This window comes from Pristis pectinata, chromosome 2 (genome assembly GCF_009764475.1).
Source record: "Pristis pectinata isolate sPriPec2 chromosome 2, sPriPec2.1.pri, whole genome shotgun sequence".
NCBI lineage: Eukaryota > Metazoa > Chordata > Chondrichthyes > Rhinopristiformes > Pristidae > Pristis > Pristis pectinata.
The window spans coordinates 141,297,026-141,322,480 of NC_067406.1; the positions used below are offsets into that span (position 1 = coordinate 141,297,026).

The 25,455-nt window shown below is 43.5% G+C and overlaps 1 protein-coding gene across 1 annotated transcript in view; it reads right to left on the minus strand.

Annotated features, from left to right (window-relative positions):
• Window positions 1-25,455, minus strand: part of stpg2 (sperm-tail PG-rich repeat containing 2) — a 199,377-nt gene that overhangs the window by 115,692 nt on the left and 58,230 nt on the right. Inside the window, exons 5-6 of the mRNA XM_052041076.1 lie at window positions 19,463-19,578; window positions 15,391-15,499 (exon numbers count right to left, since the gene is read on the minus strand). Coding sequence (XP_051897036.1) covers window positions 15,391-15,499; window positions 19,463-19,578 — 225 coding nt within the window. The remainder of the gene's footprint in view (window positions 1-15,390; window positions 15,500-19,462; window positions 19,579-25,455) is intronic.

Consider the following 25,455-nt stretch of genomic DNA (forward strand, 5'->3'; position numbering starts at 1 on the left):
GTCTGTTATATAGAGACACAAATATGCAGGGGATGGAGGGATATGGATCATGTGCAGGCAGAAGAGATTTAGTTTAATTCGGCATCATGTTCGGCACAGACATGGTGGGCTGAAGGACCTGTTGCTATGCTGTACTGTTCTGTCTTCTATATTCTGTTCAACCACTTGAAGTACGCTTTACCTGCTCCACATCATTCACGAATGAAATATCAGTCCTAGTTTATGCTGTCAAGTTTGCGTTCTGCAGTATTGGTCGCCCTGCTGTAGGAAATATATTATTAAACTGGAAAGAGTGCAGAAAAGATTTATAAGGACGTTGTCTGGACTTGAGGGACTGAGTTAGAGGGAGAGGTTGGACTTCATTCCTTGGAGCATAGGAGACTGAGAGGTGATTATATAGAGGTGTATAAAATCATGAGGGGCATAGATAGGGTGAATGCGCACAGTCTTTTCCCCAGGGTTGGGGAATCAAGAACTAGAGGGCATAGGTCTAAGGTAGAGAGGAAAGATTTAATTGGAACTTGAGGGGGAACTTCTTTACACAAAGGGTGGTATGTATGTGGAACGAGCTGCCAGAGGAAATGGTTGAGGCAGGCACAATATCAACTTGTAAAAGACAGTTGGATAGGTACATGGATAGGAAAAGTTTAGAAGTTTATGGGTCAAATACTGCCAAGTGGGACTGGCTTGAATGGGGCATCTTGGTTGGCATGGACCAGTTGGGCCGAAGGGCCTGTTTCTGTGCTGTATGACTCTATGACTCTGGAAACAGAGGTACTTTTACACCAAGCAGGAACACCAAGTTACACATTTCTGCCTGCTCTAAAAATACTAAAGAAAAGACAACCCAATTATGTCTAACAAATGAAGTCAAAAATAGTACGAGATCCAAGAGGAATCACATAAGATTGCCAGATGTAGTACAAACCAGAGGATTAGGAGCAGTTTAGATTTCAACAAAGGAGGACAAAAAAAATTGATTAAGAGAGCAAAAATAGAATATGAGAGTAAACAATATAAAAAATAAAAGCTTCTACAAATATGTGAAAGGAAAAAGATTAGTGAAGTCAAATTATAGATCCTTTACAGAAGCAGGAGAATTTATAGTAAAGAACAAGGAAGTGGCAGGGTAATTAAACAAATATTTTGGTTCTGTCTTCACAAGTGACTCTCCAGTAATGTTAGGGAACCAGGAAGCTAATGAAAGTGAGGAACTAAAGAAAATTAGTAAGAAAATAATGCAGGAGAAATTAAAAGCACTGCTCACCAATAAACACCATGGCCTGATAATTTGCATTCCATCCCAGAGAACTAAAGGAGCAAGCTTCAGAAATAGTGGGTGCATTGATTATCATTTTCCAGGACTCTACAGATAATGGAACAGCTCCTGCAGATCGCAGGGTGGCAAATGTAACCCCACTGTTTAATAAGGGGGAGAAAACAGGACACTATAAAAACTGTGACCAGTTGGCATAGAGCGGAAAATGCCTCTTATAATTTTATAAGATAAGATTTCTTTATTAGTCACATGTACATCAAAACACACTGTGAAATGCATCTTTTGCATAGAGTGCTCTGGGGACAGCCTTTTTTCAGTTTTCACCCCTCAGCCTCTTTCATTGCAGGGAAAACAAGCCCAGCCTGTCTGATCTCTCCCCATAACTAAAGTTCTCCAATCCAGGCAACATCCTGGTGAACCTCCTCTGCACTCTCTCCAGCACAACCACATTCTTCCTACGGTGTGGTGACCAGAACTGCACACAGTACTCCAAGTGCAGTCTAACTCCAAGTGCAGCTTCAAGTTCCTAAGAGTAATATCACCAATAGCCTTGTCCTGGTCCAACCACATGGATGTCATGGCCAAGAAAATGCACTAGTGCCTTTATTTCCTCAAGAGGCTGAAGAAATTCAGCATGTCCCCATTGACCCTCACCAGTTTTTATAGATTCACCATGGAAAGCATCCTATGTGGATGGATCACAGCTTGGTATGGCAACTGCTCTGCCTGGGACCGCAAGAAACTGCAGAGAGTTGTGGACACAGCTCAGCACATCACGGAAACCAGCCTCCCCTCCGTGGACTGTCTACACTTCTCGCTGCCTCAGTAAAGCAGCCAACATAATCAAAGACCCCACCCAACCCGGACATTCTCCCTTCTCCCCCCTCCCACTGGGCAGAAGATACAAAAGCCTGAAAGCACGTACCACCAGGCTCAAGGACAGCTTCTATCCCGCTGTTATAAGACTATTGAACGGTTCCCTAGTACGATAAGATGGACTCTTGACCTCACAATCCAACTCGTTATGGCCTTGCGCCTTATTGTCTACCTGCACTGCACTTTCTCTGTAACTGCAACACGTTATTCTGCATTCTGTTATTGTTTTCCCTTGTACTACCTCAATGCTCTGTGTAATGAAATGATCTGTATGGGTGGCATGCAAAACAATTATTTTCACTGTACCTCAGTATATGTGACAATAATATTGGTATTGACATTGGTTTATTATTACAAGATACAGTGAAAAACTAACCATTTTACCAACTTACTTGTGTTTTGTATAATTGAAGCATACCCTCCTATCCTTTATATTCCTTGCCCCAACCTATGAAAGCAAGCCCTATCAACCTGCATTGCCACTCGCAGGGAACTATGGACTTGAACCACAAGGTCTCTCTGTTCATCAATATTCCTTTGAGCCCTACCATTATATGTCCTAACCCAGTTGAATCCCAAGATGCATCACCTCTTATTTGTTGAGATTAAATTCCATCTACCAACGCTCCGCCCATCTAACCTATCTCCTGCTGTAGCCTTAGACAACTTTCCTTACTGTCCACCACACCACCATCCAGTTCACTTCTATTTCTTGTGTATTGTTAATATTCCAAGGGAGAAAAGAACATGGTGTGCTCCTGGCTGAGCTCTTTTTGAATCACCAGACAATTTTAACTGAAATCAAACTCATCTGGGAAGAAAATGAAACAAACATTTGCATTTTGAAAAGTTCTAGGAAGACCAAATGGGAAATTTTCTTTTACTAAAGACAGTAATTTGCAAGTTTTATGCAAAGGACATCAAATTAATACCATGAGATTAATTTTTGTTTTAATAATTAATACTGTAATTCCAAATCTGTAGCTTGGTGTCGCAGCTGGGGGTAGAGTTGTAACAGACTGTGATATAACAGCAACACCAAGGAAATGTTTTTTTTATTTTATCTGTAATTAGATTGGCATATCAAGGGCATTCAAATTGGCTTGTAAGTACAAGAGATGGATTTGAAAGAGTTTTAAAACAAGCCAAAATAAATTATGTATTACATTGTCTGTTATTGGAATGAAGCAATTAGCTTCATACATTTCAGAACAGAAGAGCTTCATTTTGCTTTTGTGACTGAACTCAGTTGCAGAATAAAGTTAGCTACTCATTTGCTCTTGGTTTTCTGGGAACAAGGCGGTCAATAGTATAATGCAACCAGTGCAACAAATCAGTAATCAGACAACACTTCATAAATATTCTTGATTGGCTATTTTGATCAGCTAGGTATGTGGGCTGGGGATTGGCAAATGACTTTCAACCCAGATAAATGTGAGGTTTGCATTTTGGGAGATCAAACCAGGGTAGGACTTATACAGTGAATGGGAGGGCCCTGGGGAATGTTATGGAACAGAGGGACTGAGGAATGCAAGTGCCCAGTCTGCTGAAAGCGGCGGCACACGTAGGTAGAGTGATGAAGAAGGTCTTTGGCACTCTGGCCTTCATCAGTCAGGGCATTGAGCCTAGGAGTTGAGATGTTATGTTGCAGTGATATAAGACATTGGTGAGGCCGCACTTGGAGTACTGTGTACCATTTTGTCACTCTATTGCAGGAAAGATGTTATTAAACTAGAAAGAGTGCAGACAAGATTTACTAGGATTTTGCCTGGACTTGGGGGCCTGAGTTACAAGGAGAGGTTGCGTAGACTAGGATTTTATTCCCTGGAAGGTAAGAGATTGAGGGGTGACCTGATAGAGGTATATAAGATCGTGAGGGCCATTGACAGGGTGAAAGCATATAATCTTTTTCCCAGGGAGAGGGTGCTAAAAACAAGAGGGCATAGGCTTAAGATCAGAGGCGAGAGATTTAAAAGGGATATCAGGGGCAGCTTCTTCACGCAAAGGGTGGTGCGTATTTGGAATGAGCTGCCAGAAGTAGTGGTTGAGGTGGGCACATCAGCAACATTTAAAAGCCATCTGGATAAGTCCATGGATAGGAGAGGTTTAGAGAACTATGGGCCAAACGTGGGCAGATGGGACTAGCTCACTGGGCAACACAGTCGGCATGGACGAGTCGGGCCGGACGGCCTGCTGTAAGACTCTATGACTCCATGAATCCATGACCAGCAGAGCAAACCCGATAAAAATCCAATTTTCATATCTGTACACGCATTTGCATCCTTCACAAACAAGCAGCGAAAAGGCCCAACAGAGAACAACAAGGTGATGTTTGCCCACAGCCAAAACAACTTTTCATACGCAGGTTTTCGTGTTACAATATTTACTCTGTGCAAAAATGTACTTCCAAATATTGTACAGTGGCCTTATTTCACACAAGTTTGTAGTGCTGGTTCCAAAACAGCTCTCCTTGCTCAGGAACTTGTTTTCTAATCTGTCAGGCTGTGCGCCACCATTTAGAAAAATCGTTGGCTTTGTGGTCCAATGACAACACAGTTCATCAGGTTCCATCACTTTAAACTGGAGCATGTAAATTACTTTCAAGTGAAAAGAACTTCTGTGAGGAGTAAAACAAAGAGGAAAATGCGAAAGTTTTTTATCCAATTGTCATGGTTTAATACTGTGCAAATCTGAACCTGAAATTGCCACCTATTGAAGTACTGCCGTATTATGACAAGGCTTTGTTTAATTATATCGGAAAGCATGCAGTTATGTCATGCTGACAATATACTATTCCAGCCTAGATGGGATAGAATACATCAAGCAATAACCAGCACGATACATAGAGCACATGGATTAATTTTCCTTATCCATCTCGGTAGCATACTGCGCATTGCAAATTTACCAACCACTCAGCATCTCTTATGCCTTTAATGTTAAACAGAAATATTCACTAATCAGGATGTTAAGGCTTTGGAGAAGGTGCATAGAGCATTGACTACAGTGTTACAAAAATAAAATACAGCAGATGCTAAAAATCTGCAATCGTTTTCTTTACCACGATGGGACAGAGAAGAGGGGTAAGAACATTAGGGGTAACAGAAGGAGTGTGCATTTAGGCCTTGCGATCCTGCTCTGCTATTTAACACATCTGGCCCCTCCTACAGCTCAACACCACTGTCCTGCACTATCTCTTCATTCCTTTAAATCTATTTTTGAATGCACTCAATGACTGAGCCTCACAGCCCTCCAGGGTAAAGAATTCCATAAACCTGCCAACTTCCATGTGAAGTTCTCTTCACCTCAGTCCTAAATGGCCTACCTGTGACCCCCTGGTTCCACACTCGTCACCCAAGGGAAACAATCTCCTCGAATCTAACCCACCAAGCCCTCTAAGAATTTTGTACCTTTCGATGAGGTCACCTCTCATTCTTCTAAAGCCTAGAGAATAGAGGCCTAGCCTCTTCAGTCTCCCACACCACAGGTTCCTTCTCCATGGATTGTCACCTTGTCGTGGTGGAGAAGCTTGTGTGGTCCTGAGATCCCGAGACCGATGCCGTCTGCAGCTATGCTCCTGGTAGGGTCACCCATGGAGGTAAGTTCGATGGTGAGGTCCCTAACAAAGAACAATCCAACCAAGACCTCAATGGTGGAACAGGCGGATGAAGTTATTTCGAACTCAACAGCTGTGAAGGCAGATGAAGGCTGCAACAAATTCATCGGCTCCAATCGCCATGGTTTCCATGCCATTGGAATCAGTTGGTTGATTTGTGACGTATCGTGTGCTTTTTGTAGTACAACATCAAGTACACGTTAAACAAATACACGCACAGGCGTCTTCGTTCTGTGGGCTACTTCTCAAGTCTTTCAGCGATCGGGGGAGGGCGACGGGAGCAGGCAATGTGATGGCTGGAAGCTCCTAGTCAAGAACCGGCACAAAAGCGGATTGGACTCATAAGCCACTTGAGAGCCCATAAATACTGTAGGTCAATGGAATGAAGACCATCAGCCTCGACCTCGTGGGATAGCCACGATGATGACCACAGGCTCACCATCCCGAGAACCAGTCTAGTGAATCTTCGCTGCATTCCCTCGAAAGCTTTAAGTTACTTGGAACCACTGAGGAAGCTGGGATTGTTCTCCCTCCAGTGGAGGAAGCCCAAGGGAGATTTAATAGATTTTAAAACCTAAAGGGTGTTGACAGGTTTCTGAAAAGCAGTTTACAGTGGCAGGAGGGTGGGTAAGAAGGTGTCATACACCAAACCGTATTCATGGCAGCCCCTGTCTCAGGTAAACCCCCTGGACTAATCCCATGGTCCCACTTACCCTTTGAAGCTGCACAGCTCCCAATGACTGGACAGGTTGCCACCATGGCCGTCTCTCAAAGTGGAGCAGCCTGCAAGTGGCAACTAGGCCTCAAGTGGCGGAAGCTGAGGTGCCTGATGGCTTTTGACAGCTTATGTTGTCAGAAAGCCTTCTCCATCGTCTCCACATCTCTCTGATGATCAAAGACATTTGCTGACTGTTGCAATGTATTTAAACAATTTTCAAAATTAAAATGTTATTTTAAAAATAGTGAGAAACTGAAAATTATTTAGAAACACACACGGAAGTGTAGCGGTTAGCATAACGCTTTACAGCACCAGGGACCCGGGTTCAATTCTGGCCACTGTCTGTAAGGAGTTTCTATGTTCTCTTTGTGTCTGCGTGGCTTTCCTCCGGGTGCTCTGGTTTCCTCCCACATTCCAAAGATGTACAGGTTAGGAAGTTGTGGGCATGCTATGTTGGCGCCGGAAGCGTGGCAACACTTGCGGGCTGCCCTCAGCACACTCTAGGCAAAAGATGCATTTCACTGTGTGTTTCGATGTACATGTGACTGATAAAGAAAGAGATCTTATCTCTAGATTAATTTAAAGCATTAATAAATGGCAAAAAAATGATAGCTTCACTCAACTTTTAATGTAAGTGCTGGATCCCACTCACATGGTATAAAGCTCTGGGACAAGAAAAACATCCAACCCCTAATTTCAGCGTTCAGGAAGTGCCTCGGGACTCGGCACTGGCACTGATCTCCAGTGTGTTCTGGCGAAAACCTCAAAAGGTTACAGAGCTGGGAAGAGGCAACCCCATGGAGTGGTTTGAAAGTAAGGTGGAGAATGTTAAAACTGAGGCACCGATTTAACGTGGAGTCAGTGTAGGCCGACAGAACGGTGGATGAAGAAGGTGAAACAAGCGGCAGCAGAATTTTGGATGACAAGGTACAGTGTATTTCTAGGAAGGACGTGACTGCGCTGCAGAAGGTACAGAGGAGATTCACCAGGATGTTGCCTGGGATGGAACCTTTCAACTCTGGAGAAAGACTGGAGAGGTTGGATCTGTTTTCCTTGGACCAAAAGAAGCTGAGGCAGGACCTGATAAGAGGTAAACAAAATCATGAAATGCACAGAGATGGTAGATAGTAAGAAACAATTCCACATGGCAGAGGATTTCAGACCAGAGGGCAAAGGTTTGAATTGGAAAGGCAATAGTAAGCTATGGACCAAGCTTTGGTAAATGGGATTAGTCTAGAGTCATAGAGTTGTACAGTACAGAAATGGGCCCTTCAGCCCACTCTGTCCATGCTAACCTTGTTGCCCATCTACACTAATCCCACTGGCCCACGTTAGGTCCGTATCCTTCTATACCTTGCCTATTTAAGTGCCTGTGTAAACGTCTCTTAAAAGTAGTGACTGCATCTGACTCCACCACCACCTCTGGCAGCGCATTCCAAAAACTCTTGTGTAAAAATTTTCCCCTCAGATCCTCTTTAAAATTCCTTCCTCTCACCTTAAACCTCTGCCCTCTTGTTTTTGATATGGAGGGGTACATACATCTGAGTGTCCGTACTGGAGGACTAAGAGCACTATAATGACAGTGCTCAGCTGAGCACTAACCAGAGTAGCAGTGTACATCCAGAACAAATGGTAATGCTGATAATGTTATGAGACTTTTCACTAAATGCAAGGAGCCCAGGAGATCTGAACTTCTAGCTCTGTGGATTGGCATGAAACACCATGCAGTAGAACAGGGACACAGACACTACCACATACTGGAAAGGGTGCAAAAAAGATTTACGGGGATGTTACCAGGACTGGAGGGCTTGGGTTATGAGGAGAGGGCTGGGTAGGCTGGGACTTTTTTCCCCACAGCGCAGGATGTTGAGGGGTGACATTATAGAGGTTTATAAAATCATGAGGGGCATAGATAAGGTGGAAGGTCACAGTCTTTTCCCCAGGGTAGGGGCGTCCAAAACCAGAGGACATAGGCTTAAAGCGAGAGGGGAAAGATTTAAAAGGGACCTGATGGGCAAGTTTTTTTCACACAGGGGGTGGTGGGTATGTGGAACGAGCTGCCAGAGGAAGTGGTAGAGGTGGGTACAAGTACGACATTTATAAGACATTTGGACAAGTACATGGATTAGAAAAGTTTAGAAGGATATGGGCCAAATGCAGGCAAATGGGACTAGCTCGGTTCGGCAACCTGGTCAGCATGGATGAGTTGTGCTGAAGGGCCTGCTACCATAGCTACACTACCACAACCCTGATATTCCACTGAAGAAGACACTTCTACACTGGTCAGAACAAAAGAATTGCCCAAGATTGCAGATGGTTCTGATATGCTTGCTCTCAATGGTTCTCTGAACTGTTCACATATAAATCTAAATTAACAGCTACATACTGTATCAATATCAGAACTCTGGCCAGACCACACTTGGAGTATTGTGTTCAGTTCTGGTCACCTCATTATAGGAAGGATGTGGAAGCTTTAGAGAGGGTGCAGAGGAGATTTACCAGGATGTTGCCTGGATTAGAGAGTATGTCTTATGAGGATAGGTCGAGTGAGCTAGGGCTTTTCTCTTTGGAGAGGAGGATGGGAGGTGACGATGGAGGTGTACAAGATGATAAGAGGCATAGATCGAGTGGACAGTCAGAGACTTTCTCCCAGGGCAACAATGGCTAACACGAGGGGACATAATTTAAGGTGATTGGAGGAAGGTATAAGGGGGATGTCAGGGGTAACTTTTTTACACAGAGAGTGGTGGGTGCATGGAACGCACTGCCTGTAGAGGTTGTGGGGGCAGATACATTAGGGACGTTTAAGAGACTCTTAGATAGACACATGAATGATAGAGAAATGGAGGGCTATGTGGGAGGGAAGGGTTAGATAGATCTTAGAGCAGCATAAAATGTTGGCACAACATTGTGTGTCGAAGGGCCTTTACTGTGCTGTAGTGTTCTATGTTCTATGTTCTATCCTAGGGGTCAACTGGCAGCCACTGAATGAAGATCAGGAAGACAATGTCAGTGATCAGCATGATTGGAGAACGATGTATTTTTCTTCTGCCTGTTCTGATTGTGAGTTTATTTCAGTTAAAAAATGAATTATTTTTTGAGTTGAAGGATATATACAGATATCTCAGTAAATAAATACACTTGAATAGTTAATAGGTACTTGATGGTCAGCATAAACATAGTAGGCCCTGTTTCTGTGCTGTAGGTCTCCATGACTTGATCTCTAGGTAAAAAGATCAAATCAAGATCCAGACCTAGGGGCTGAGCGTTGAACCCAACATCCGATGGGAAGCAGCCAATGATAGAGCTTTGGGAATCCGGGATATGCAAGAGGCCAGAACTGGAGGGATGCAGAGATCTCAGAGGGTTGTAGAGCTGGGAAAGTTGGCAGTGATGGAATTAGCAAGGGGATGGAAGGATTTGAGAGCATGGATAAGCAGGATAGAGTTCCTGGGGCTATTGGTGGATGTAAATACTCAAAAAGATCTCCAGGATACAAGTGTTTGATGATTGCATCACATATTCAGTTTCAATATCTGCCAAACCTAAGAAAAAAATTATAACATTAATTTTGGCAGCAAAAATACATCAGATAAATTTTCATTTTGAAGATTATTTGATCTGTTTGATAATAATGGTATCCAATGTCAATTATTTTGTACACTTTGAAACATAACCGAAAGCTGACACAGACACTTAGATCTGAATCAATTTAAGTATTTTGTATAAATCAAACTCATTAAACAAATTATAGAGTGTGTGGGAGGATAAGTCGCTAAGGTCTCATTAGGGTGATGATGACTCATTAGAAGACATCATGTTTTTGGTTGTGCCGTCTTCCAACACCTTACCGATATTAATAAGTCTCAAAAGGTCTTCAATCAGTGGCATTACTGCCCAATTATTCTCTTCTTCCTGGGTAAAGCAGCTGTGGCAGGAGTTTGCCTCTGACACAGAGAGTTGTGGGTTCAGGTCCCTGTCCAGAGGCTAGAGCACAAATTATTTCAGCTGTTGTGCCATGCAGTTCCGAGGGAATGCTGCACTGCCTGAGGTGCCTTCTTTAGGATGAGATATTACTCCCCTCCACAGACACTTTTCTACACCTCACTGCTTCAGTAAAGCAGCCAGCATCATCAAATACCCCACTCTCCCCCGACAAGGGCAGGCACGGTAGTGTAGCGGTTAGCATAACGTTTTTACAGTGCCAGCGACCCGGGTTTGATTCCAACCACACTGCCTGTAAGGAGTTTGTATGTTCTCCCTGTGACTGTGTGGGTTTCCTCTGGGTGCTCTGGTTTCCTCCCACATTCCAAAGACGTATGGGTTAAGAAGTTGTGGGCGTGCTATGTTGGTGCCGGAAGCATGGCGACACTTGCGGGCTGCCCCCAGAACACTCTACACAAAAGATGTATTTCACTGTGTGTTTCGATGTACATGTGACTAATAAAGAAATCTTATCTTACCTTATCTTACATTCTCTCTTCTCCCCCCTTCCATCGGGCAGAAGATACAAAAGCCTGAAAGCACGTACCACCAGGCTCAAGGACAGCTTCTATCCCACTGTTATAAGACTATTGAATGGTTCCCTAGTATGATAAGATGGACTCTTGACCTCACAATTTACCTTGTTACGACCTTGCACCTTACTGTCTGCCTGCACTGCACTTTCTCTGTAGCTGTAACACTTTATTCTGCATTCTGTTGTTGTTTTTCCCTTGTACTACCTCAATATACTAACGTGATGAAATGATCCGTATGGACAGCATGCAAAACAAAGTTTTTCATAGTAACTCAGTACACCTGACAATAATAAACCAATTTACCAATTTACCAATTTATCAATTAAACCCAGAATGCCATGGCATCATCTGAAACAAAAACTGGAGAATGTAGAACACAGAACAGCACAGCACAGGAACAGGGCTTTCAGCCCATCATATCTGTGCTGACCATGACACCAAATTAAACTAGTATTATCTGCCTGCATATCCCTCCATTCCCTGAAAAGCTATTCCTGGTATCCTGGCCAATGTTTAGCCCTCATTATCACACTGACCCTTAGGCTCAAGGACAGCTTCCATTCCACTGTTATAAGACCCTTGAACTGACCTCTAGTACGATAAAGATGATCTCTCAATCTACCTTGGCGTGACCCTTGCACCTTATTGTCTACCTGCACTGCACTTTCTCTGTAATGGTAACTCTGACACTATATTCTTCCCTTATTCCTGTGGCTCCCTTCTCCCACCTTGATGACCTGCCCATCTCCTCTCCTCCCCTCCCCCATCCTTTATTCCATGGTCCACTGCCCTCTCCTACCAGATTCCTTCTTCTTCAGCCATTTGCCTCTTCTGCCCATCACCTTTCAGCTTATTACATCTTCCCCCCCCCCCTCTCCCAACCACCTACCCTCCCCCTCTCACCTGGACTCACCTATCACCTGGACTCACCTGTCCCCTGCCTGTCTGCGCTCCTCCCCCTCCCCCCACCTCCTCATTCTGGATTCTGTCATCTTCCTTTCCAGTCCTGATGAAGGGTCTCGGCCCAAAACATCGACTGTTTATTCCCCTCCATGGATGCTGCCTGACCTGCTGAGTTCCTCCAGCATTTTTTGTGTATTGCTCCAGATTCCAGCATCTGCAGAATTTCTTGTGTCTCCCTTCTGCATTCTGTTATCGCTTTCCCCTTGTACTACCCCGATGTATTTATGTTTTGGAATGATCTGTCTGGATGGCATTCAAAACAAAGCTTCTCACTGTATCTCGGTACGTGACAATAATAAACCAATTACCAATTACCAATGATGTTTGTGGGGACAGACTCTGTGTAGATTGCTGAATTGCTGGATGCATTTCTTATAAGACAGACACGTTGACACTTCAACAAGTATTTTTCATTTCACTGTAAAATACCTTGGGATATTATGAAAGGAGTGGTGTATGTCTCTTGTTCTGTTGCTGACCCCAAACCACAGCTCAGTTCGTTGCCGCAAGCGGCGACATTTAATTGGTCCATTTTAGAAGAAGAACTTGCATTTCAACTTGTTACTTTTCGGGAAACCAACAAGCACTTTATAGCCAATGAAGTATTTCTTAAATGCAGTCCCTGTTTTGCTGTAGACACCTTGCAGCCAACTTGCTCAAAGCAAGATCCAGTAAACAACACAGTGACTGACGTGGTCAGTGGAAGTGACATTTGCACCACAAAATGCCAGGCATTGAGAGAGTCTAAGCACATACTTTTGGCATTCCCATGCCAAGTTCTCCCACATCGACATTCTGGGGGGGGGGGGGTCAGCCTTGACCAGAAGTTCAACAGGACAAGCCACACTGCAGCACGGTGATATGACCAGTAGAGATGTTGCTTCACAGAGCCAGCTACCGGGGTTTAATCCTGACCTCGAGTATTGACTGCGTGAAGTTTACATGTTCTCCCTGTGACCGTGTGGGTTTCCCCCGGGTGCTCCACTTCCTTCCCACATCCAAAGGATATGTGGGTTGGTAAGTTAATCGGCCACTGTAAACTGTGCCAAGTGTTTACGTGAGTGGTGGAAACTGGGGAGAGTTGATGAGAATGTGGGGAGAATAAAAAAGTGGAATTGGTGTAGGATTAGGATGGTCTGTCCGAACTTGATGGGCCAAAGGGCCTGTTCCTATGCTGAGTCTCTCTCTATGACTAAATACAGTGACCATAAGAGCAGGTCAGAGACTGGGTATACCCTAGTGAGTGGCACACACTTCCTGACAACCCAAAGCCTTTCTACAAGGTCAGGACTGGGAAAATTATCCCTTCAAGGAAAGACAGGATGAGCTGGGGTTGTCTTGGAGCAGCAGAGGCTGAGGGGAGATGTAATTAAGGTGTATAGAATTCTGAGGTGCCTCAACAGAGGAAATAGGAAGGATCTATTTGAATTAGCATAGCTTTAAAATTATCAGTTGAAAAAGTAGATGAGGAAGAAGTGTTTTCACTCAAAGAGTGGTGAGGGTCTGGAACTTAGTGTGTAGAAGGGTGGTAGAGGAGGCAACCCTCAGCATATTTAAATGATACCTGGATACCTGCAGTATTACACACCCCTGTGCTGCAAGGTGGGATTTGGCTGGGTAGTCCTTTATGAATGGCTGCAGACACAATGAATCGAACAACCTCCTGCTTCATCGTAAACGTTCAATGATGCTATAAATCTCTAATGCTCTCAGTAGTGAAAGGACAGTCCAAACTTTTCAAAATAGTTTCCACATGGAACATTATCGAATGGAGAAAGGTCATTCCACAACTCTAGAGCTGAGTATCCAGGTGTGTGACAACACACCAGCAGTGACGGAGCGATTAACCTCAAAAGTGTGCAAAAGGCCAGAATTGGAAGCATACCGAGATGAAGTAGTCTACAGGGATAGGGAAGGTTGAGCCCTAAAGGGATTTGAGAACATATTGTAATGTATCCTGAGGTTGACCTTGAACATTGCTGGAGAAGTGGTTCATCCTACTATTAAGAGCAGTTAGAAGCTTCAGACAACAGTTATAACTCTAACAACAAAGCACTAACTACTTTAAGTTCTTACGTCATACTCCATATATATTCATGCGATAACCCTGACCACATTACTTATTTACACAAATATATACAAATACACCACACATATTTTGAATATGAGTTCCAGGACGACAGCACACGTTTGGATTGATACATGTCAGCATTTAACAGCTGGGTGACTACTGGAGAGAGTTGGTAGCTTTCTGGTGGGCAGACTCAGAGAGAGTTGTTGCACAGTTGGTCACCTTTCAAGCTTTCATTTCTTGCCTCCACTTCCAGACTGTTACTCTACGTTATTCTGCTCAAAGTTCAGACTTAATAAGTGATGTCTCTGGATCCATGGCATTTATTAATAAAACAGGAAAAGCGATTAACACATGATCACTGGAAAGATTTCAGGAAGTTGCTAAGAGTGGAAAGTTTTACCTTCTACTTAGAATCTGCTGTACTTACCTGAAAATACTTGACATTGAGATCACCTGGGGCCCCACGTTAAGCTCATCCGCTCATTGTGAACCTGACCTGATTGGGTGCAAGGTAGGTGTTATACCCTGCACACTGTCCCTCTCCACTGACATTGAGGGATAGCAGCAGAGATGCAGCTGGCCTGTGTGGGCAATAAAATTGCCGGTGGACCTCCTGCAATTGCCCAATCACACAAACACACACACAGACACAGATGCACAAACACATGCACACACAGACACACAGTTAAAATTATACTTTTGTACATGCACTTGAATGATGCAGTCCTTATACACTTTATAAGGTTTGATAATAACATCAGCTTTATTGAGAAAGTAAATAACAGTACACAGGTCACCTCTTTACTCAGTATATTCTTGACCTCATTCCTGAAGTGAGTAACTCATAAGATTGCTATTTTAACAGTGACCTCCACCAACCTCCACCCAGAATGAGAAGCCTAATCCTAACACCCCTAACGTTGGCAGCCAGGGTGCAGAAATGGCTGCGTTACCCGATCACTTGGTGTTTTTGGTTAATCCTGCCCCAAGCTGTTAACACCTGGAGTAGGAAGGGCATTCACTTGCTCCTAAACTGACACCATCACTCATCTTAACCAATTCTTAATGGGCATACTGCACAATACCCAGATTTATTATTTCATGTCACGGGAAGACTGGCTTTTATATTTTGACAAAGAGGCTATCGGAATTCATGACATGGATGACATTTGTGAAATAAATACCGGCAGTAATATAACAAATTGTCTTTGGTTGTTATGTGACAGGCAGGATCATGTTACTTATTCAGGCTGTTCCGCAGCAGAGTCAGAAAGGCAAGCAGAATCTGTCTGTCCAACAGACAGGAAGAAAGAAGAAAAAGACCAGTTTCCGAATAATTTGTTTTACCTTCTTTTCCTCCTCTTGTACAACCGCATCAATAAATCGGGGCACATAAGACTCTCGTTTTTGATCAATGTTCTTCATATTAAGGTTTTCGTAATTAAGGGTACTCTCCCTAAAGCACAGAACAGGACAGATACTTAGCTTGTAGTTTTGGATGTTTAACATTCCTATTTATTACATTGAATTAGATAGAATGTACATCACAAAAATGACCAAACGTCCATGTTTATACGCCAAATAAGCCTTCTCCCACCCTTCTATTTCTCACCTTGTGTATTCCTCCCTCATAGAGTTTATCATGCTTGCCTTAAATTCTTTAATCTTTTCACCTCAAACTATTCCCAAATTGGAATAAGTTCCACATATTCACCGGCCTGACTTTCCTATTGAATTTATGAGTGATTCTCCTATAGTTATGGTCCTTAGTTTAGGTTTTCTCCATTAATTAATAAATCTCCACATCTCATGATGAAACTGCTCCATAATATAAACTTTAAATTACGCATGGAAAGTAAACTTTGTGATTACGTAAACTTCAAGAACATAAGAAACAGGAGCAGGAGTAGGCCATTTGGTCTTATGAATAGGCTCTGCCTTTCAACAAGATCATAGCTGATCTTCTAACTCAACGCCATTTTCCGGCACGTTCCCAACTCCCTTGATACCCTCAACATCCAGAAATCTAACAATGAACTCAAACCCTTCTCCTAGATTTCTCTTTGTTAGGGAAGAAACTTTACCTTTTGAATCTTTCATGAAAATGTAAATTCTCAATTCTGATTTCACCCTTTCCTTACACCTTCTCTAATGCATTCTATTCATAATTGGGACACTAGAACCAACAGTACTCCCAACAATGATATATCTAGGATTCTATAGATGATTAACATAACTTCTCTCCTTCGCAATTCTACCCTCAAGAAATGAACACAACGGTTTGGTTTGAATTGATTAATAACGTTAATGGTTGGCCAATCTTAAATCCCAATATGTGATGTCACTAAAAAACTTGTCATAGTTCCCTGTCACATGACCACATGGCTCTGCAGAATCTGTCAAGATACTAACAGAGCATCTTTCACTACTGCTACACCCAATGTTGATTTTCTTTCCCTGTTGAATTTAATCAAGCATTTCTACGTTCACTTAGAATGATAATGTTTGTGACATAGACCCACATCTAGAGCACCAGGTCCCACAGTCTGAATGCTGTTTCTCATTGAGGGAGTAGGAATTTTTTTATATTCTCCTGACAGTGCAGACAAGACCCCAGTTTAAATCTGGGAGATGCTATCTCTGGCTCTGCAGCTTTCTGTCAATATTGCATTGGAATGTCAGCCTGGACTATGTCATCTGGATATCGGATCAGGCCATAAGAGGTCACCAGCTCAGAATCTAGATGTAATAGTCTGAGCATGTCAAAGAGATTATAAGTTATAATGCTCCTAAAGCATTGCAGTGACCTATGTAAAGTTCCCCAATAGCTTCTAATAGGCACATTTTGCAATTTTGTCCCTATAAATGTTGACAGAATGAGATAGAGCTAAAATGGTGTTTTATTATAAGAATGTTATAGATTACAAGTCAATCAAATAAGGTTTGTATGAAATACAAATAAAACTACTTGAACTACGTTCAGTACAAAAAGTAGCCCCTCACTAATTAAAGGGAATGTCAAGGGCTGAAGGACACAAAAGATGACTAAATGTTAACAAGGTGGAACCTCTTATTTTTCTCAGCCACTGAAATTTAATTAGAAATTACTCCAATCAGATTGTGAGGAAATTTTTCCTTCCCAGATCCCAAATACATTTTCCAAGAGATTAACTTGCATTTTGTTCGATTTCCTGCACTGTATTTGCTGATGACAAGTTGATCTCCACAATACTAGGAAGGCAAATGCAAATGAAGCAACAGCCTTGCAGGACACCGTTATTCAGTCTGGAAGTGTGACCCTAGTTTCCAGTTCCCTGTCACTTTAATTCTCTCCCTCAGTTCCACTCTTTGTCCATGACTTCCTCCAGAGTCCCTCAACATGAGCTCAAGGCCCATCGCACCAGTTTTACGACCTTCTGGACTCACTACAGAGTTCAACCATTTCAGAAAACCTTCTCAAGGCCTTTCTTTTGTTTCTTTAATTGTACCATTATCCCATCTGTTATTTAACCTTGACTGACGTCCACCCTATAACAGGTCTTCTCTTGTGACCATTCCAATTTTCTCTGCAACTTAAAGCTCACTTTATCTCTAATGTTTTTCTAGTTCCAATGAAAGGTCATCAACCTGAAACTGAAGTCATCAACATTTATTCCATGGTCCACTGTCCTCCCTCATCAGATTCTATTTTCTTCAGTCCTTTGTTACTTGCACCTATCACCTCTCAGCTCCGTACATCATTCCCACTCTCTGTCCTCCCCCATCTGCCTATCACCCATCTACCCATCACTCCATCTACAAGTTTGCAGATGATACCACCGTTGTAGGCCGTATCTCAAACAGTAATGAGTCGGAGTACAGGAAGGAGATAGAGAGCTTAGTGGAATGGTGTCATGACAACAACCTTTCCCTCAATGTCAACAAGACAAAAGAGCTGGTCATTGACTTCAGGAAAGGGAGCAGTGTACATGCACCTGTCTACATCAATGGTGCTGAGGTCAAGAGGTTTGACAGCTTCAAGTTCCTGGGAGTGAACATCACCAATAGCCTGTCCTGGTCAAATCACGTAGATGCCACGGCCAAGAAAGCTCACCAGCGCCTCTACTTCCTCAGGAGGCTAAAGAAATTTGGTTTGTCCCCTTTGACTCTCACCAACTTTTACCGATGCACCATAGAAAGCATCCTATCTGGATGTATCATGGCTTGGTACGGCAACTGCTCTGCCCAAGACCACAAGAAACTGCAGAGAGTTGTGGACACAGCCCAGCGCATCAAGGACACCAGCCTCCCCTCCTTGGACTCTGTCTATACCTCTCGCTGCCTTGATGAAGCAGCCAGCATAATCAAGGACCCCACCCACCCGGGTCATTCTCTCTTCTCTCCTCTTCCATCAGGTAGAAGATACAGGAGCCTGAGGGCACGTACCACCAGACTTAAGGACAGCTTCTACCCCACTGTGATAAGACTATTGAATGGTTCCCTTATACAATGAGATGGACTATAACCTCATGATCTACCTTGTTGTGACCTTGCACCTTATTGCACTGCACTTTCTCTGTAGCTGTGACACTTTACTCTGTACTGTTATTGTTTTTACCTGTACTACATCAATGCACTCTGTACTAACTCAATGTAACTGCACTGTGTAATGAATTGACCTGTACGATCGGTTTGTAAGACAAGTTTTTCACTGTACCTCGGTACAAGTGACAATAATAACCCAATACCAATACCAATCACCCTCTTCACCTGGATCCACCTATCACCTGCCAGCTCTTGCTCCACCCCTTCCCCCCACTTTTTTACACTGGCTATTTCCCCTCCTTCTTTCCAGTCCTGATGAAGGGTCTCAACCCGAAACGTCGACTATCCATTTCCCTCCATAGATGCTGCCTGACCTGCTGAGTTCCTGCAGCTCCTTTGTGCATTGCTCCAGATTTCCAGCATCTGCAGTCTCTCTTGTGTCTCCAACCTGAAACTGTAACCCTGTTTCTCGCCCCACAGAGGCTGCCTGACCTGCTGAGTATTCCCCGCAGATTATGTTCCTTTTTATTCATGAGGCATTAATTATCTTTCTTCTTGCATGCAATTCACCCTAAGCAAACATGCCCTACTGTGTAAAGACAGCAGTTTCTGCTCAAAGGATGGATTAAGACAACGCGATTTACAAATCTGAAATTGACATTAATAGAAATTAGTGATTAATATTTCTTTTCGACCAACACAAGTGCCCATTTTAAACGAGAATGATTTAGGAGCTGGTGAATATTATTAAAATGAAAATGTAGTATGATTGATTTAATTCCAGTTAAAAAGGGATTTAAAATCCATATATAATTGTTATAAATATCCTGCAGATTGTAAACCACAATATATGACACAAAGTATTTAATAAGTACAGGAGTAAAATTGTACTGACTTCTGGATATCATAGGAGCCTGGTCCAGGTCCCAGCGGGATTTTAAAATTAAGACGTTTTGACGTCCTGTTTCCAAAATGCACTCCTTTATATTGGCGAGTAGGATATGGCTCAGTCTGAAATAAAGGATTAAGAAACATTGGATTAGATCAGTTTATTTCCTTGCACTTAAATGAATTCCATAAACCCAAGATTAAGCATCTTAAGAGGCTTGCACCAATATTTATCCTACAGCCAAGGTCACAACATTAGATCAGCTGATTGCTATCACATTGGTGTTTGTGTGAGCTTGCTGTGCACAAAGAGTGTTCACAGCACCATATTTGGTTGCAAGGTCTTGTTACCAACACCATATATGGGATTTCTCCAAGATTACTTCCAGAAACATGCTGTAGATTAATTTTGAATTCCTGTGGGCTCCAGAAGGATCCAGCAGAGAGTTGAGCTCTTCCTTCCTTTGGGGGTGTGAACATACAGGATCAGCGTGGTATCGTCCATACACTATGTAGTGGTGCATCAGATCCTGCACTAATGTTTTAAGATATGTGAAACCAAACCACTCCAGTGACTGGCTGCAGTATGTCCAGTTCTAGCCATATGCCAGATAGGGTGAGTGCACTCGGTCTTTTTCCCAGGGTTGGGGAATCAAGAACTAGAGGATATTGGTTTAGGGTGAGAGGGGAAAGATTTAATAGGAGCTTGGGAGGCAACTATTTTTACACAAAGGGTGGTATCTATGTGGAATGAGCTGCTCGAGGAAGTGGTTGAGGCAGGTACCATAACACCTTTTAAAAGACAGTTGGACCGGTACATGGATAGGAAAGGTTTAGAAGGTTATGGGCCAAACACAGGCAAATGGGACTAGCTTGGATGGGACATCTTGGTCAGCATGGACCAGTTGGGCCAAAAGGCCTGTTTCCATGCTGTATAACTCTGTGACTCTATGTGAGCACTTATGATTTTATATGCTCCATCATTGGCAGCCATACCTGGGACTTCAGTTCCAGAATTTTTCTCCCTCAGCATCTCTCTAGCCCTCTTTCTACCTTTAAGACACTCTTTAAAACTCGCCTCATTGAAGTTTTCTACCCTCATGTCTCCGTTAGGGGCTCAGCGGGAATTTTTCTTGGATAAATTTGAACTTGAGAAGATTTGGTATGTCACCAAAGACTCTTGCAAATTTCTACAGATGTACATTGGAGAGCATTCTGACTGGTTGCATCACTGCCTGGTATGGAGGCTCCAATGTGCAGGATCGCAAGATGCTGCAGAAGGTTGTAGACTCAGCCAGCTCCATCAAGGGCACAATCCTCCCCACCATCGAGGACATCTTCAAGAGGTGGTGTCTCAAGAAGGTAGCATCCATCACTAAGAACCCTCACCATCCGGGACATGCCCTCTTCTCATTACTACCATCAGGAGGAGTTACAGGAGCCTGAAGACCCACAAAACAATTCAGAAACAGCTTCTTCCCCTCTGCCATCCGATTTCTAAATGGTCTATGAACACTGCCTCATTATTCCTTTTTTGCACTATTTATTTATTTTGTAATTTATAGTAATTTTATGTCTTTGCACTGTACTGCTGCCACAAAACAACAAATTTCACATCATATATCAGTGATAATAAATCTGATTCTGATTCTAAATTCGACGTAGGATATTTTTCTATTTGAAAGATGCTACACAGAAATAAGTTGTTGGTTTTCGTGCAACGTCAAACCAGCTCCACTGTGATTTCAGCTTGAACTTAGTCATACCACTGTGGCTTTGTCTATACCCTACTTGGTGGCATTTAATATTTTTTGGATAGGTGAAATGTAACGACTCCAGGTACTGACCACAGAATGCTCCAATTCTGACCTCTTGTGCATTCCAAATTTCCTTCACTTCACCATAGGCAACCACACTTCAGTTAGCCAGGTCCCAAGAGGTTTAAGGAGGGTGCTTGAAATCCTGAAGTGCTTGGAAGTGGATCCTGATCTAAGTCTGATATAACCTGACTATGTGTGAGGGTTTGGGTTGAGATGCATTCATGGTTGGATGAAGCACTATGGTTCTGGTCAGCTGGCCTGGCCCAGCACTTTACCCATGTCAGGTTGAGATTACTGCACGTCAATTCATGAGGGAGTGGCGGGGGTGTGGGGATTGGAAAGAGAGGGGTTGAGAGAACCTGAGTGGATCAGAATGAGAAATAAACACTGGGGACGCGGGTTACCTGAAATTGGTAATTTCAATGTTCATACCATTGGGTTGCAGACGGCAAGGGTGGACTATGAGGTGTTGTTCCTCTAGGTTGCACTTGGCCTCACCCTGGCAGTGGAGGGAGCTGAGGATGGACAGATCAGTGTGGGAATGGGGAGAGGAGTTGAAATGGCATGCGGCCGGGAGCTCTAGATGGCCACTGCGGACAGAGCACAGGTACTCGGCAAAGTGGTCACCTAATCTGTGCTACATCACCAACATAGAGGAGACCACATCGCGAGCATTGAAAGCAATCGACAAGATTGAAGGAGGTGCATATGAACTTGTGCTTCATCTGGAAAGACCATTTAGGTCGCTGGATGAAGGAGGAGGTATAGGGACAAGTACTGCACCTTGCACAATTTCAGGGGAGAGTGGGGGGGGGGGGGGGTGTGGAAAGGGATGAGCAGACCAGGGAGTCACAGAGAGAGTGATACCTGCGGAAAGCAGAATGGCGTGGGGAGGGGAAGATGCAGCTGGTGGTGGGACCATGTTACAGCTGGTGGAAATGATGAAGAACGACGTGCTGCACGTGAAGGCTGATTGGGTGAAAGGTAAGGACCAAGCGAACTCTATCCCTGTTCTGTCTGGATGAAGATGGGGTGAGAGTAGAAGCGCAGGAAAGGGAGGAGGTTTGGGTGAAGGCTCGATCAACCACAGTTGGAGGGAAGCCACATTTCCTGAAAAAGGAGGACATCTCAGATGTACTGGAAGGGAAAGCCTCATCTTGAGAACAGATGCGGTGGTGAAGGAGAAATGGATGGTGCCCTTACAAGAGACAGGGTGGGAGTGGTTGTCGTTAAGGTAGCTGTGGGAGTCAGTGGGTTTATGGTAAACGTCAGTGGGTATTTTGTCTCCTGAGATGGAGACAGAGATCCAGTAAAGGGAGTGAGGTGTCAGAAATAGTCCAAGTGAATTTGAGGGTGGGGTGGAGGTTAGTAGTGAATTCGATAATATGAGCGAGTTTTGTACGAGGGCAGGAGGTGGCACCAATGCAGTTGTGGACGTGGCAGGGAAAGAGTCGGGGAGGGGTGCCAGAGTAGGTTTGGAACAAGGACTGTTCCATGTGGTCAACAAAAAGACAGGTGTAGTTGGGGCCCATGAGAGTGCCCACGGCTACACTGCTAATTTGTAAGAAGTGAGAGGAATCAAAAGAGAGGTTGTCCAGGGTAAGAACAAGTTCGGCCAGGTGGATGAGAGTGTTGGTCGAGGGGAACTGGTTGGATCTATGCTCCAGAAAGAAGCAGAAGGCCCTAAGCCTTCCTGATGGGGGATGGAAGTGTATAGAGACTAGACATCCATGGTGAAGATGGGGCAATGGGGGCCAGGAAGTCATCACAATAGTGGAGGGCTTGTGAGGTGTTGTGGATGTCGGTGGGAAGGGACTGGACAAGGGAGGACAAGATAGAGTCGAGGTATGTGGAGATAAGTTCAGTAGGGCAAGAACAGGCAGAAACAATAGGCCTACCCAAGGCAGTTCTGTTTGTGGATCTTGGGTAAGAGATAGAAATGGGCAGTGCGGGGTTGGGGTTGGAGGGTGGAGGCTGTGGAGGGGAGGTCTGGGGAACAGCCGTCCTCTCTACTTTTCAGAAAATGCATCTGGGTTGGGGCAAATATGTTGTCAGGTTCGAGTTGGGCTCATGACTGGTCAGGCTTGAGTCTGGGTTTTAATTCTAAACTCAAGCAGCTTTCCAGTTGAAAACATGGTTACCAATGGCGCTGCAGTGAAAATTGGGAATGCTCAGTACATCAGAGTTTAAGAGCATAGTTAAAGAGTTTTGCAGTTAATGAATCAGCCAATGAAGGCAAGCATAACATACGCCTTCTTCACCACTCTACCTATGTCGTCCCTTGCACCCTGTTCAGCAACACTCCCCAGAGCCCCGCCATTCACTGTGTACGTCCTGGCCTGGTTTAACTTCCCAGATTTCATCACTTTGCAATCATCTGAGTTAAATTCCATCTGCCATTTCTTTGCCCACTTTCCCAGTTGATCTAGATCCTGTGTAACCGTAGACAACCTTCTTCAGTGTCCACTACGCCACCAACTTTGGTGTCATCTGCAAACTTAATAATCACGCCACCTACATTCTCCTCCAAATCATTAATATATATGATGAACACTAAAGGACCCAGCACCAATCCCTGCGGCGCATCGCTGATCACAGGCCTCCAACCTGAAAAACAACCCTCCACTACCACCCTCTGCCTCCTTCCACCAAGTCAATTGTGTGTTCAATTTGCTATCTCACTGTGGATCCCATGTATTCTAACCTTCTGGACCAGACTACCATGTGGAACCTTGTCACAGGCCTTGCTAAAGTCCAAGTAGACAATGTCCACCAGCCTGCCCTTGTCAATCTTCTTGGTTACCTCCTCACAAAACTCAAATCAAATTTGTGAGACATGATCTCCCGACATGGATCTGAATATAACAGACAGTGTCTACTCATACACCTTTAGCACCATGGTCACTTGTTGAGGGTCATTTCTGCCATTGCTCCCCATTCTTTTAAGAACCGTCATGTTTTATTCCATAAAAGGAGGGTATTTGTAAGTGTGGCTAGTTGGTTACACACTATTATCATGGAAACCAGCCTCTCCTCCGTGGACTCTGTCTACACTTCCTGCTGCCTCGGTAAAGCAACCAACATAATCAAAGATCCCACCCACCCCGGACATTCTTTCTTCTCCCCCCTCCCATTGGCAGAAGATACAAAAGCCTGAAAGCATGTACCACCAGGCTCAAGTTCAGCTTCTGTCCCACTATTATAAGACTATTGAATGGTTCCCTGCTATGATAAGATGGGCTCTTGACCTCACAATCTACCTCGTTGTGACCTTGCACCTTATTGTCTGCCTGCACTGCACGTTCTCTGTAGCTGTAACACTTTATTCTGCATTCTGTTATTGTTTTCCCCTGTACTACCTCAATGCACTGATGTAATGAATTGATCTGTATGAACGGTATGCAAGACAAGCTTTTCACTGTACCTCGGTCCAAGTGACAATAATAAACCAATTTACCAATTTACCAATTTAATTACAAACATATCTTAAAGCCTGTCCGTCTACTGCTCAGATTATTGATTATTGCACCAGAAACTGAATTATAAATAATACAAATTGACCACTACTTTGGCAACCTTTTGTTGCCTAGGTAAGAACACCCTATCTATCACAGGATTAAAAGCCTGTTTGAAAAAAACAAATACAGCAAGAAATAATTAATGTTGTGCTCATAATCTTAAATCAACAAATTACTTTTTTCCTCAAGGTGTCACTTCAAGTCATCCAGGACAATGATTACTCATTTAGCCGATAAAATATAGTTTAATTGGAGCAAACCCAACTAGACGCTGCTGGTCTCTGGGCGAATGTAGCAATATAATTTGGGAAAGAATTACTGAAGTTCACTCAGGCTGACAACCAAACAGATGGGGAAGGTGGTTTGGACCTTTTCAAATAACCTTATACATAAATAACCACAAAATAAGATGCAGAATTAAAGTACTCTCATGCTTTCATTTGTGTGTTAATGGACTGCTTTCTCTCTTGTTATTTCTCAAAGGTAGAACATGCGACAGGATGAAAAGAAGGCAATACATCAAGGCCGAATCCATTCAGGTGAAAGGATATCAACAAAGAACCTGACTTTTCAACGACCTTTTAAATAAGCTTTCTGAACACACTCTGCTAACTGGGATCTATTACACAATTAGACAGATACAGAAACAATCAATACAAAGA